General features: G+C 45.2%; 1 protein-coding gene across 1 annotated transcript in view; it reads right to left on the bottom strand.

The window, feature by feature from the left end:
• Positions 1-14,137, bottom strand: part of ITGA2B (integrin subunit alpha 2b) — a 40,097-nt gene extending 25,960 nt beyond the window's left edge. Inside the window, exons 1-10 of the mRNA XM_029573688.1 lie at positions 13,884-14,137; positions 12,987-13,117; positions 11,742-11,839; positions 10,775-10,940; positions 3,048-3,097; positions 2,685-2,730; positions 2,024-2,149; positions 1,871-1,915; positions 848-891; positions 484-543 (exon numbers count right to left, since the gene is read on the bottom strand). Coding sequence (XP_029429548.1) covers positions 484-543; positions 848-891; positions 1,871-1,915; positions 2,024-2,149; positions 2,685-2,730; positions 3,048-3,097; positions 10,775-10,940; positions 11,742-11,839; positions 12,987-13,117; positions 13,884-14,062 — 945 coding nt within the window. The 5' untranslated portion in view covers positions 14,063-14,137. The remainder of the gene's footprint in view (positions 1-483; positions 544-847; positions 892-1,870; positions 1,916-2,023; positions 2,150-2,684; positions 2,731-3,047; positions 3,098-10,774; positions 10,941-11,741; positions 11,840-12,986; positions 13,118-13,883) is intronic.
• Positions 14,138-15,689: the final 1,552 nt, after the last annotated feature.

A 15,689-nucleotide genomic window follows, 5' to 3' on the forward strand; every position in this document is an offset into this window, starting at 1 on the left:
GGTAACTAATAGCATTCATCACAGCCACGTTGATGAGGATATTAGCTATTACCCTCTTATGTAAAAAAAAATAAAATGTATGCCTGATGCGCACATTTTTACCCTCAAAAATTAATGCCAGCCCCGGAGCTGATGTTAAGTCTTGAGGAGCCCCAAACGTTTACAGACAAGCAGAAAATACTGCTTTTCTGTTGTCCCTCTGACTTAATATCGTGGCGATATTAAGTCGGAGGAATCACAGAAAGCAACGTGAAAAAAAAAGATTTTAAAAAGACATCTTGAGAAAGCGAGGGGCACAGCACCATACAAGCTCCACAACCCTGCCCCCTCCCCCCAGAAATGGTGCTCCTCCTGCAGGGGCAAGCACTCCGATCCGGCTCTTAGGACATGGCATTCGGGGTGCAGAAGAGTCACATCCACAGACCAAGCGCACGCACACAGTCTCAGACAGACATTGCACTGCTTTGCTTTTTCTTCTTGTACCTGCTCCCCGAGGAATTGGTGGACAAATTTGTTGTGGTAATTTCCATTGTAGATTTCCACCTGTCAAAAGGAAGACATTCAGTAAGAGGCTTGAAAGAGCATCGAGGAAGCTGACCAATCAGCCAGGCTTCCTTCAGCCCCTGGTGAAGAGGCCACATTCAGTGAAACTGTGTGAAAGCATATCCTGCTCTGAGTCACAGGAGGCACTGAGATTCTTGGCCTACATATAGCAGAGAAGAGAAAGGATATAGGTTGAGCACTGGAAATTAGACAAAAGGGCTTGTCGCGTATAGGGAAGGTCTGTGTGCAAGTCTGCTTGGTCCCAGCACAGAGTATCGGGAGTGGAAACAAAGTCCATACTCACAGCTCCCAGTGTGTTCTTGAAATTGGGAATTCCTACAGCGTAATCTGTAAAACAAAACACCAACGTCTTTGCTGAACACAAAGGACTGAGAATGACTTGGCTCTAGGTTCCTTTCTAAATAGTAAAGCCCCAAAGGACACTGGGAATATATCGTGAAACCCCATTAGGCAAGGTTTGATGCGTAGCCTGGGACACTCCTCAAAACTCCCAGAAGCCTCTGCTAGGGAGTCCTGAAATGCCCACAGGCCTCTGCAAAGAGTAACTGAGTTCCTACGCTGCCACAAGAAATTCGGCAAGAACTGCAACGACCCAGAAACATGAAAAGCCCTCTCACCCTTGGACACAAACATAAAAGAGGGCTGCTGGTGGTCAGGATCTAACCCGTGCAAACTCTTAACTGCAATGCATCTTGTATAGTTTGCATAGGTCAGAAATAAGGAGTCCTCGTTAGGTCAGATATAATGAAGTACATTCCAAAGTATAAAAGGTATCTAGCTCAGCCAAACGTACCACCTAGTCTACCAAAAACAAAATACAAAGGCTGCAAGAAAACTTTAGGTAGTACTGAATATACCAATAGGGATTATAGCCGTAATTAGAATCCGGCCAATCATCACGAGGTGTGAATGTGATGTCAAAATGGGACAAAAGCATGGGCTCCTACGAAGAGAACGCTGAGAAGGGAAAAAAAGAGACCACGGAAAGAGAACAGGAGAAGACCTGGGCTGGGTGAGGGGCAGGGTCAGACGGGCTATCTCCCTTGTATCTGCTGCCATGCTGATAGGACTTGGGGAGACAAGGCTGCACTTTTCCTGTTTGGCGTCGGATGCTATTTTTGGTTTTAATGTTCGTGATTATTATATAGAATTAAAGGTAGACACACTTGTTATTACACTTTTAATTTGCTGTTTTTATGGTCTGGGCGCACTGTGCTGATACAGGGATAAAAGTCCCAGGGTCCAAGATCCCAAAGACTTATGTTCACTAAAAGGTGAAGAAGTTACAAGAGAAACTGCTACATACCTACAGAAGCATCTCCCGCAAACTCCCCAAACGCCACGGAAAAACCTAGCAGAGAACAGAGGCCCGGCGTTAACATTTTGAAGACCGGCAAGAATGAACAGCCTCAAGCCACCACAGCAGTAAGGAGAGAAAGAGAGAAGAAGGAGAGATTACCTCGGTAAGAGTCATAGTAATCCTTGTGGTTGGTGTCCCTGGACAGCCTCCCTGGTGCCTGCTGCAGAGGGTTGGCGGGATTGTAATTGCTTACAACAGAGGAAAATGTGGGTAACGCAATCAAGCCTATGGCAAGGAGGATGAGAAGTGATAGAATAAGACATCACAGCACACTTTCTGATCCTGCAAACATTTCTTGGACTCTCATCTTCCTTCATGTGTATTTCATGGGGAGGGAGGGAACAAAACCTCTCCAATAGAGCAACCCATACTGGCATAGACCCCAAATCGTTACTGCCTACAGTCTTAACTAATGCTCAGCTTAACCACATGCACAACTGGACCCCCAATCTTGGCAAGGGATTCCAAACAGCATTTCATGCTATGGAGTATAAGAGTGATAACTTTGTGTAATGTGTTCATGCCAGACAATAGGAATGTGCTAGGATTTTCTTGTGCTTCTGGAACATCTGACTCTTGACTTTCTCTGGCCTACCTGAGCAGATTTAGTCTTAGTCCAGTTGAAGAGGTTTTGTAATTGCCAGTCGATGCATTCTGGTACCGCATGTTGTCGTCAAGGCATGATGCAGTGACCAAGGACTTGTTACCACCTCAAAAACAAATGGGGTTTGCGGAACATATGGACAGCAGCAAGACTCACCTGTAAAATAATATCCACCTGGGGCTCCAAACAGGAGTTTTCCATCCTAAAAAACAGAAGCCATAAGAGGTAACGCCAAAAGGAACTCCAGCAAACACAAACACAGCAATATTGTCATTTACAACTTCATATTGACTACAATTACTCAAAATCCCCAATAATCCAGATTCCCTCTGTCTTGTTGGGAAATACACAGAGCTTTAAGGAAATTCTTCATAGCAAAGGATCCTTACAGACTATGATCACAGTCACAGAATAAACATGCAAATGTTCTCCCACAATCTCCCATCAATTGTTTCTCTAGGGTTCTAAAGTGGATGCCCGCTAGGCAGATGGGAGCCCAGTGGAGCGTCCAGTACTCACGTGCGCAATGTCCAGGCTGAATCCAGCCTCACAGTAACGTTTGTCATAATCTGCAAAGAGAATACAGCATTGTTAGCTCTGCAGCAGGCCCACCAGCCCATGCCAGGCTGTAAGGGAGAATGGAAGTTATCAAAAGACTTCATCCCCAGCACAACCACAAGATGCTGCTCTTGGACTCATTTCAGGACAGGCGACACCCTGTACAGAGCTCTTTGAGGCTTTCACAACCCCTGGTGACCTGGGGAGAAGGGGCACAATAGAGAGCTTGCTACCAGGTGTGTGGGAGGTCTGCTCTTTGAGGAAGAAGCCAAAAATCAGTAAACTCTGCAAGTACAATTTCCATCTCTTAAGAGATAATTGGCATTGGCATGGCCTGTGGTAAATCAGGCAAGACAAAAGCTTTTGTAAGATCACATGGAATCAAAAACAGCCACATTAGGCCCTCCAACTCCAAATAAGATTGCCCATAGGCATGCAAATTGAAACCTTCCTTACCATGATCCCAAAGGAAGGAGAAGTTCAGTCTTACCTGTTAATTTGCTTTCCTTAAATTGTGCTAGACTAGTCCAGATGTGTGGGTTTATACCACCCTCCCAGCAGATGGAGACAGAGAGCCACAACCTTTAAATATCATCACCAGAACTTCGCATGGTCTAGCCAGGCAAATGCCAGCTACCTTTATGTCAAAGCAAAGCTCCTAAAACGCTATCATAAACTTTAAAAATAGATCCTGCTTTCCAAGCCACATCGGGAATGAAAAAGGAGGATCAGAAAGATTGATATGTCAGACAGAAACTATATAAGAGAAACTTTGCGATCTCTCCCTAAGGAGTTATAATAAGCTTCTGCAAAACCCAAGCTTTCAACCAAGATCCAGGAGTAGTCTAGCAGGATTCAAGGAAAGGAAATTGACAGGTAAGACTAAATTTCTCCATCCGTATCATCCTGATAGACCAGTCCAGATGCATGGGAAGTACCCAAACCCATATTAATATGAGTAGGAAGAAGACAAGGCTGCCTTGAGAACACCTACTCCAAAAGCACTCTAGCCCTTGGCATGTACATGTAATCTGCATTGCTCAGTGAAAGAAAGCAAGGAAGACCAAGTAGCCCCCTTACCAATGTCCTCCAGAGCCAGAACTGTAGTCTCTACCCACGAAGCAGCCTGAGCCCTCATAGAATGAGCATGGAATACTTCCAGAACCTGACAACCATTCAGTTAATGCTGAGGAAATCATCTTCTGAAACTGTCTGTAAAGAGACAACTTGGAAACTAACTCACTCTTATAGGAACTTCCAAATAAAGGGGTAGATTTTCAAAAATACGCACGGGCGTCCATGGCATGCGCTACCCGGTGCACGCACACGTACGCCCGATCTTATAACATGCGCGCGCAGGCTGAGGAACTTGCTGTCCCTCGTTCTTCCATGGTGGTAGGCTTGCCATTCACAGGGTAAATGGAGTCCTGCTTGTTCGACTCCCTTGAATCATTTCCTCCGTCGCATGTGGGGCAATAGGAGCCGACCGCGCTGCTCATGTGCTGGCTCCCTCAGCATCGTATCCGCTCAGGCTTCGCCATGTATCCATGGGGGTTCTGTGTGCATGCCAACTTTAATGCCCTAAGGTGAAGCTAGAGAGAGTGCTGGGGGGGGGGGGGGGGGAGGAGAAGATCTCAAGGGGGAAAATCCCAGGCACACCTGCCTGGGCAGATCACTACTCTCTTGGCTCAACCAGGTTCCACAGAGATTTTGGGAGCTGGGTGAAAGGGCTCACTGATAGGTTTCTAGGCCCTGGCTCCTAGGGAAATAATTGTGCAAACTACTGCCCCAGGAGCCAATCCTGCCCAGGTAGGAGAACAGCCAAGACTCTTGTTTTGGGAGTTAAAATGAAAATAAAATAAATGGTGGCTAAAACAATACCACAAATGTTAAATACAAAAAAAATAGATAGTGGTATAAACAAACTTTTTAACAAAATTAAAGATTCAATAAACTATTTTACATAGATAAAAGATCAATTTCAAACAATTTTTAATACACAAATGTTTTTTATATTAATCATCACAACAACATACTCATCACAATGCAAAAGGGCATAGAATGCTATAAAATGGATCATCAAGTCTACCTTCAAAAGGTCTCAGTTGACAAGACAATATTCCATGAATGCTGGGATAAGGTTCAACATATCTTGCACAAAAATTGACCCTTGGCCAGATGTTTGTGCTGGAGGTCCTTTGATGAACAAACCTCACTGCAGATTCTCCAACGATTAAGCCCCTTGACCAAAGTCACGTTAGCTTTGAAAGAGAAGGGCCTTTGATGGTTGAACTACAATCAAAGTCCCCTGGCAATTAAATCCTGGAGATCCTTTAACAATTAAACCACACTGAAGGCCCTCTAATGCTAAAACCCATCATGGTCCATGTTTTGTCCTATAAAGAGCTTCTTCAGGGGAAATAATCTAAGAAACCACAACCTTTAAATTAAAAAAAAATAACAGAATTGAAAATATTAATTTAAGAAATGTACAAAATCTACAAAATATGAGCATAATATACTACCCACATCAATGCAGCTTTCAAACACGTTAATCAACAAGCAAAAACCTGTATCTACAAGGGAACTCCAATGCTGCAGTCACCAATCAGAAGCCCATTTAAATGGCCCACATTATATAAAATGATTCTGGCTACGGGCCAGCTAGCAACCAATCAGGAACCACAAGAAAAAATTACATCATACTGCAATAAATACTCCCCCTTTATTTTCTATAGATGTAAAGACATAGAAATTACAGAAAAACGCTCCACTCTGGTCTCAGATTAAGCCCTAAAGGCAAGGCTTAATTTATAGTCAAGAGGGTGGTGAGACGGGCAAGGGCAGGATCAGGGCCAGATGTAACTCTCACACACACTCGTACCCGAACACATTCTTCACACTCTTAAAATGCTCGATGAGCACTGGCAGGAGAAGGATGGCAGAAGGCAGATGGGGCTCTCTCTAACTCCCTCCTACTCTCTGCCCTGGTGATCCTGATCCTCCATCCCTAGCTCCCCCCCATAAATTCCCTATTGGTCCTTGTCCCCCTCCTTCCCATAGTAGTCCTACAGCTCTTAAGTCTTATCCCTGGTGATCCTCAAGACATTCTGCTCCCTGGAAAATCACCTTTCCCTCATCAGCCAATAAAATCGAGGCCTCTTCTTCAAGCCACCTCCTCTTCTGGCTCACCTCTGCTTTAGGGAGCAGGAGCAGACTGGTGAGCACTGTCTGCTGTCCTCAGTCTCATACAGGGGTGTGGGGCCTGGAATTCAATAGCATGACCTGCTTTTTACCTCCTTGGGGGTGAAAGGAAAGGAGCAATGCCACACGCAATTCACTCTTCTCTCTCCACCACACCCAATCCTTTCTCCATCCTTCTGAGCACTTCACTCATACGCTGCTGCCCATCTCATAGTCCCTCAGATTCCCTCACTCATACTCCGCAGCATCTTTGATCCTCTACTCGCTATTTTCCCCTCTCCCCCACACAACCCACAGCCTCTCCGATCCCTTCACCAGGAGCGGCTTGGCCTGTCGGGGCTTCAGGCCCCAACAGGCCAAGCCGCTCCTGGTGACCAGAGGTCATGTGGCCAGTCAAACTGGCCACATGACCTCTGTTTGCAGTGTCCCCCATGCTCTGGTGAGCATAGAAGGAAAGGCCCAGAGGAGTTCCACCTGAGCTCATCCTATTGGCGACCAAAGAAACAGGAGAGTCTTCAGGCCGCCAGCAGCCAAAAAAAAAGAGAAGAGAGGGCTGCGAGCCACCTCCAGAGCCCAGGCCCACATTCAACGCATATTTCAATATCCCTAATACCATACGAGTTCCAATCTTGTCTACATTTGTGCAGGGTTTTCTGGTTGGCACCACAGCAGTGCATGTAAAAAGAGTATACAAGTTGTGATCTATTTACTTCATAAGACTGAACTTTGAATGCCCTTTTTTCATACAAAATCTTATTAGAAATGCATAATTTTCAATTGTGTGTGTAGGGGGTGGGGGGTGGAGACTGGGCGTGCGAGCATATAAGGTTTGCCTAGAATACCTAATACCCTTGCACCAGATCTGGAGCACTGGCTCCATGCAGGGAAGCAGAATTTCATCTGGAGCTGTGTTGTCCTGGGCTAGGCTCTCTCCACTCTCGGCTGCAGCGGCGACGCATACAGTCTTGGCCACGGCTTAACTTTCTTTTCCTTAAACCCTGGCGGAAGCAGGCAGTAGAGATTACTTCGGGCCACCCCTCCCCGGGAGTAGGAAGGCAGAGCAGAGCCCAGGGAGCCATAAAAGCAGTCGACTGTGTAGCACACAATCAATGCGCAAGTGCTGGAGGGGGAGAGGCCCTGAGAAGTGGGGGCAAGCTATTGTCACAGAAAGGGAGGGGGGGGTGAGGCTTCTGGCTGAGCTCTGAGAGGGGCATATCCAGCGCCCGTTTTCCTAACGCGCACGCTTCTACATCCCGTGTGTGCTCGATGCGATATTTAAATGTGAGAGAAAGTGGAGCTGCATACAAAAAGGGCGTGCTAAGGAGGGATTTTTTTTTTTACGCTCAAAAGTTTATTGGGTCGGGCACATGGACGTCTAAATTGTGTGTTCCTAACAAAAGTGCATCACTTACATGAAATTACAGAAATCTGCGATGCCTGCTTTTACCAAAAGGAAAACAGTCCCCCATGGTTTTTAAGGTGTCCTTTAGTTAATCGTCCTGCTCTGTTCCACTACTCCCTATATACATTTTTTTTATTTTAACAACTAAATCTTACACTAATCTCTCTGAACAACCCTACCCTACAAGAGCGCAGAGATGAAATGTAATGGGCACACGAGGATGCTTCGTAGTAATCCAAGTCTATTTCGAAATCTTGCAGATAGGTGCCGAAACTTCACTTCACTTTAAACATGAACCAATGTGTTTTATCTACAACCAGTGACTTTTGCAGAAAATAGGAAGATGAAAATATGATTAGGGCTGTGCATTTGTTTAAAATGAAGTGCAAAACGCGATGAATGAGGCCCTGAATGAAACAAACCTTATTTGGTCATTTCATTTTAAACCAATGCATTGCGCCTAGGACTAAGCCTGAAGCCAGGGCCTCGCCTAGGGCAGAGGCTGAGGCCCAAAGCAGGGGCCGCAGCCTAGCCCCGAGTGCAGCACTGGGGTCTCAGCAGAGGCATAGGTCAATGATAGAGCCTCGGCCCTCGAAAATAAAAAAACAAACAAAAAAAAAACCCTGATCTGTCAGGTCCCGATGCCAGGTTCTTGGCCTAGGCCAGGGCCCAGACCTAAGCTTCAATCCAAAGGCTGGGTCCAAACCGAACCCAGGCCAATGCTGTGACCCACCCCAGGGGCCGGGTTCTGACACTGGAGCCCTAGCCTAGGCCAGAGCCTGAGCACAGGCCTGACGCCATGTCCCGACACTGGAGCTTCAACCCAGACCTAGGTCCGGTGCCTTGACCCACCCTGGAGGCCAGGTCTTGACACTTGGGCCTTGGCCGGAGCCCGACACCACATCCTGATGCCAGGACCTCTGCCCAGACCCAGTCATGATGCTGCAACCCAATCCGGAGGCCAGGTCCCAACGCTAGGGCTTTGGCCCAGACCCAGGCCCAATACCGCAACCTGGCCTGGAGGCTGGGACCCAATGCCTGGGCCTCGGAGTCCGAGCCCAAGCCTAGTCCTGATACTGCAGCCCACCCCGAGGCTGGGACTAGATGCCAGGGCCTTGGCCTGAACCCAAGCCCAATGCCACAACCCGCTCCAGAGGCTTGGTCCCAATGCCTGGGCCTTGGAGCCAGAGCCCAGACCCGGACCCAGTCCCAATGCTGCAACCCGACCCAAAGGTCGGTTCCCGATGCCAGGGCCTTGGCCAGGGTCAGGCCCAGGCTTGGGCTCTGGCCTAGGCCTAGGCCCAGGCATTGGAACCCAGACTGGGTTGGGCCGCGGCATTGTGTCTGGGTTTGGGCCAAGGTCCCGGCATCAGGACTCAGCCTCCGGGGCTGGGTCACAGCATCTGGCTTGGGTCTGGGCTCCAACTTGGGCCGTGATGACCAACCATGGCCTCTGTCTATATAAGTCTGAGGCTAGGCCCGTAGCTGGCGATCCCCACCGGACCGGGTAAGTGGGGGGCTAGAGGGTTCCTGGTCCGGGCATTTTTCCGGGAAGGTAGGAGAGAGGCCTAGTTTTTGGTTTTTTTGGCCGTTATGTGTTTTTCTTTTGTTTGCTTGTTTGATTCATTTTTTTCATACAAATGAAATGAATTAAATTAAGCAAGCCATGAACTGAAATTTGTGGGGAAAATAACTCCTAAAAATGAACCAAAAATTAATTTTTTTCCACTGAACGTCCCTAGATATGATGGGAGTTGAGAAGCAGGTTAATGGTGAGAGAAGCAGGCTGAGGACCAGGGAAGCCAGGGTTCATATCTCGCTGACATTCCTTGTGACCTTGGGCAAGTCACTTTACCCTCCATTGCCTCAGGTATAAACTTAGATTGTAAGCCCTCTGGGGATAGGGAAATACCTCCAGTACCTGAATGTAACTTGCCTTGAGCTGCCAATGAAAAGGTGCGAGCTAAATCCAAATAAATGCATGAAATAATGGAGATTGTCTATGGGAGTACGTTGCATTATAGAAACATATAGAAACATAGAAACATAGAAATGACGGCAGAAGAAGACCAAATGGCCCATCTAGTCTGCCCAGCAAGCTTCACACATATTTTCTCTCATACTTATCTGTTTCTCTTAGCTCTTGGTTCTATTTCCCTTCCACCCCCACCTTTAATGTAGAGAGCAGTGATGGAGCTGCATCCAAGTGAAATATCTAGCTTGATTCGTTAGGGGTAGTAGCCGCCGCAATAAGCAAGCTGCACCCATGCTTATTTGTTTTACCCAGACTATGTTATTAGCCCTTATTGGTTGTTTTTCTTCTCCCCTGCCGTTGAAGCAGGGAGCTATGCTGGATATGTGTGATGTATAAGTCTTCTCCCATGCCGTTGAAGCAGAGAGCCATGCTGGATGTGCATCGAAAGTGAAGTATCAGGCACACCTGAACACTACAGGTCATGTTACTTTTCTGTTAGGGGCGAGATAAAGGAAGTAAACCAATAATTTATTGCACTGTTGTATTATAATATATTTCGCTCTCTTTTTGCTCTTCTGTACATTGTCGTATTGCTAACAATGGTTTTGTTTTTACTCTTATTTTCATATATGCAAATATGCTAGATCTATTGCCTGTGTCACTTATTAGTGTAATTTCCTCCATCCTGATGTCATATTTTTGTCAGAGCAATTTTGTATTCCAATATGTTTACATTCACTTAAATGGAAATTATCTATAAAAACTCTTCTGAAGGCAATTAAAATATATGGTCACACCCATGGGGAAAAAAAATAGAGCTTGACCCCCCTTTTCCATCCCCTAGCCTTATGCTAAGAACCATTACTCTAGCACTTTCTCTCCTTTTCTGGGTAGGAGGGCTGATTTCAGTTGTTTGTTTAAAAGTTGGGAGGCCAGCTCATTCACCATGACTTCTGAAGTCAGCAGAACATGATAGCATGAGATGGTCTACTCAACAATCATTCAATCCTTGTTTGAAAGGGGCACAGCGTGTGTGTTTACATGGAGCAGCACGTGCACAGTGGGGGGAGGGGGGGTGTAGATTGGGGGCGGGGCTAAACAACTTACAGTAGGAGCTTTTGTTATATATCTCTTCTGACTTAGAATCGCGGCAGGGGGAATACTCGACAAATGTCTTCAGGTTGTTGCTGGCTAGGTAACAGCCCCCCACTGGTGTTATACCCGATTCCAGATCCCCTTCTATGGCATTCCAATGCTGCAGGGGAGCACAGGCCTGAGAGGTTGAAAAGGAGACAAGACATGATCAGTACCAAGACTCTTCCAGGTCATTTCATTTCAAGCACATTGACAAGAATGTCTTGCATTTTTGCATATTTCAAGTTCCTCTCCCCAGCCAATATCACCAAGAATGAGGCCAGACACACTTACTGTCCCTGAAACCCAACTACATAAGCAGCTGCATGACCCTGGAAGACATCATAGCCATCACCCAGCCTTTGTTTTTTATGGTTTATGTACCGCCCATACGGAAGCCCTGGATGGTTTATAATAAAATATCTATAAGTTACAATTAAAACAGAGAGAAATACCAGTAATCGAAAAAACAATTCAAACAAAAGAAAATGCCAATAATTATCTCCATCTTTGTGAGTCCCATAGCAAGAAGGAATGATCTACGCCCCTCTTACCCTCCAGAGCTTCATCTGCATCTCTCTACTTTCTGACCTCCAAACATGGCCAGTGCTAGGCAAATGGAGACTGACATTCCCCAGCGCTTCAAGCAGCTCAAAGGGACCCTAGCCTCACCTTTGATTATTTTGTTTTCATAAGAACCTGCCTAACCTCTGTTCCTCCCTTCCCACCCCTATTGTCGACACAATCTCTCTAAACCTCGGTTTCCTTTTTCCCACCTTGGATGAGTGGTTTATATCAGAAGGAATGGTCCTCTGTCAAGTACGAAGGGCCTTAAACAACAGAGGAAGAGTGAGATGGCAAGGGTCTCTGAAACTCTCCCCTAAGTAGGGGGCGATGCAGGGAGATCTTCTCTGTGCCCATGCCTCCATCTGGTACCCACCACAATGTTGGACTCCCACACTCTGACTGAGGCTCCCAGACCCTGATGAGACTTAAAGATTTTCATAGTTAAAGTTTCGTCTTTGAAAACTTGATCACCTGAAACACAAATGTAAAATGTGGTTATACAAGTGGTCCCACCTAGACCCCAAACCTAGACCCATTCCGCAAACCTTTCTGGCCAGAAATGGATTCACAAATCTATGAAAATACAGTTCCTCTCCTTACCCCCAAAACTACCGTTTTCCTACATTAAGATGGGGCTGACTCTGTATATTTGACCCCTATGCGTTCTACACTGATTTTCTCCCCTAGAATTCCCTCTGACTCACATTAGACAGATGTCTCTATAGCTCTTGACAACCCCGTCCCTCATGCTTTCCGTCTTTCCGTCTGTTTATATATCTCTCTGTCCCTCAGCAGCAAAACTTATTTTTGGGAAAACATGACCATGTCTCCCACTCTTTTACATAAACTCCATCGACTTCCTGCCTCGCTTCAAATACTATTTGAAATTGGTTGCCTCATTTTTAGAGCCTTTCACATTGGCACTCCTTCAATTCTTGCTAACCTTTGTGGCGGTTAGGCCATTGTAATTTACAATATCAATTATTATGTCTTTTTCTTTTTTTGTAATTTGTTTTTATTCATTTGTATTTATTATTGTTTTATTTCACAGTTTTTTTTTTAATCTTTGTATTTGCATTTTAATTTTTATTATGCATGTCAAATTTGTAAGCCGCCAAGTACCCAGGATCGAGTGGGTTAGAAATCCGGAAATAAAATAAAAATAAGTAAAATAAACTCCTCTACAATATTTGCAGCAGGAGTGACTGAGAATCCCTACGTTCAGAGAAATAATTTATGAAAGAACCAGAGCTGACTTTTACTTATCTAACCCCAACGTTTGGAACTCGCGTCCCCTTACACTTCGTTATGGAAAAAAGACTGGCAAATTTAGGAAGAGTCAAACTTTTGAACCTTAAGAATACCATTGAACAGAGCCTTCAGATTATTCTGTTTAGTTTCTATCCCACAGAAATGTGTTTCTGCCCCTCTCATCATTAGAGCACCCGCTCCCTCAAAGTCGGAGGGGCTGACTGCAGCCCCCTCATTTCTTGCTCTCACTGGCATACCAAGCTTCCTCCCTGCTCTCATCTTTTCTGAGAAGGCTAAGCTCGTTCAGGTTGCAAGCATGAGGAGTTCATCATTTTATGTCACAGGGCCTGCTTTCCAAAGCACTTACCTGTCCCATCAAACTCTATCACTCGGCAGGGGTTTTCCTCAGGTTGCCAAGGGCACAGGTATACTGCTCCCCCTTCAAGGACCATGGGTTGAGAGGTGTTCATCCTTGGAGCTCCCACCACGATACTCATGCTGGGAGCGCAACAGGAGCCAATGAGAAGGGAAGCAGTTACTGCCTGATCTTCGGACTCTTCAACACCAGCCATTTTAGATCCACCATGGATATATGCATAGTATGGCTTTCAAGATTTGGCCAGTATTTTTGTGGTTTTAATACAGTCTCTCATTGAATGTATAGACAAAAAATAGGCTCCCCCCCCCAACGCTACCTATCACCACAAAACAGAGCACTGCTAGCGGACGGATTGGCATAGTAGAACATTTGGACTTCAGTTTTATATATTTTTTTTCACCATACTTGCAGGACATATTTTATTTTTAGTGATAACACGGTCCTGCTGTACACCAAGTTAGATATTAAAACATGCGCTTTATATAGGTCCAGGGAAGTATATTTTTTATTTAGTAGTTCTTGATTCCACACCCTAAGGCGCGTCACAAATAAATGTAGCTCATCAAAATGCATTACACAATAACGATAGCAGGATTTGCAGATCCAGGAATCCCAACAGAATGCAGCTGCTATGGCCTTGGTGGTGCAGCTTTTTTATAATATGCTTTATAAACATGCACACTCTGATATTAACCAGAATATAGATCTGCAGGAGGTGCCTGACACTCTTCCCCCCCCCCCCCCCCCAATAATCCAGAGGGTCCCCCCACTATTGTCAGGGATAGTGAACCAGCACAAATGTACACTTATCTACAGCGTAAATGAAAGACGCTGAAACTCCTGATCCCCCCCCCCCTCCCCCCACCAACCCCAAGTGGTTCTTACCTTTGATCAAAGGCCTTATAGAAATCCAGGGAAAATCCAAAGTGGCTGCCTTGGGGGCCAGAGAAGATTTGGGGATTTTTCCCATCCAGATTCAAAGCCAATGTGCTTCGAAGCATCAGCAGGCACCAGCAGCAAGTCACCAGGGAAGGTGGAGGAAACGGGGTGCAGGCCATGGCCATTGTAACCTGCTCTGATCTGTCCCACACAACTCAGGCAACGCCCAGACCGGTGTTGAAATGAGAGCTTCCCAAAGCAGCAGCAGCAGAAACACTGGCCCTCCCATCACTTGTCTATAACCCCGTTTCCTGCATGCAACCTCATTCCTACTGCATCCTATCAGAAACGGACCACAAGAGGCATTATCATGGTGCCTCAGATGGTGCTGGGGGGAGGGGGAATTCCAGTATTTAAGTCCTTATTAAAGTCATAAAATAAAATAAAAAACCCCACACAGAGCAACTGTCGTTAGACAGGGAGTAAAAAAGAAGCTAAGTTTATAACAATATTGTAAGCAAGCATGGAAGGCAGAGTGTGAGAGCCACTGTACAACCATTGCCTAGTGCAGGGTGGCCAACATTTTATGCTCCAAGAGCCAAGGAATCAGAATGCACAGTACCTTAAGAGCCTCACATTTGTAAGAACTGGGGGAGGGTCTCACAATAATAATGGGAGATTTCAATTACCCCAATATTGACTGGATAAATGTAACATCAGGACTTGCTAGAGACAAAGTTCCTGGATGTAATAAATGACTGCTTCATGGAGCAATTGGTTCAGGAACAAACAAGAGAGGGAGCTATTTTAGATTTAATTCTTAGTGGAAAACAGGATTTACATAAGAACATAAGAACATGCCATACTGGGTCAGACCAAGGGTCCATCAAGCCCAGCATCCTGTTTCCAACAGTGGCCAATCCAGGCCATAAGAACCTGGCAAGCACCCAAAAACTAAGTCTATTCCATGTTACCGTTGCTAGTAATAGCGGTGGTTATTATCTAAGTCAACTTAATTAATAGCAGGTAATGGATTTTGGTGAGAGAGGTAAGGGTGGTGGGACCACTTGGCAACAGTGATCAAATTTAAACTAATAACTGGAAGGGGGACAATAAGTAAATCTGCAGGTCAAACACTAAACTTTCAAAAGGGAAACTTTGATAAAATGAGGAAAATAGAAAAAAACTGAAAGGTGTAGCTGCAAAGGTTAAAAGTGCTCAACAGGCATGGACATTGTTTAAAAATACAATCCTAGAGGCGCAGTCCATATGTATTCCACTCATTAAGAAAAGTGGAAGGAAGGTAAAACGATTACCGTCATAGTTATAAGGTGAGGTAAAGAGGCTGTTAGCCAAAAAAACATCCTTCAAAAATTGGAAGAAGGATCCATCTGAAGAAAATAGGAAAAAACATAAGCATTGCCAAGTTAAGTATAAAACATTGATAAGACAGACAAAGAGAGAATTTGAAATGAAGTTGGCCATAGAGGTTAAAACTCATAATAAAAACTTTTTAAAATATATTCAAAGCAAGAAACCTGTGAGGGAGTCGGTTGGACCATTAGATGACTGAGGGGTTAAAGGGGCTCTTAGGGAAGATAAAGCCATTGCAGAAAGACTAAATTAATTATTTGTTTCCGTTTTACTAATTTTTATTTATTTTATTTTAATACCGACATTCATGATACAGATCATATCATATCAGTTTACAAGAAACAGGGGTAATAACATTAACCTTAACCAGAAGAAGAGGATGCACAAGCAAAACAAAAGTTACAAAGAACAGGGGTAATGAACTGGGGTGATGGAAGA

Source organism: Rhinatrema bivittatum, chromosome 12 (assembly GCF_901001135.1).
Source record: "Rhinatrema bivittatum chromosome 12, aRhiBiv1.1, whole genome shotgun sequence".
NCBI lineage: Eukaryota > Metazoa > Chordata > Amphibia > Gymnophiona > Rhinatrematidae > Rhinatrema > Rhinatrema bivittatum.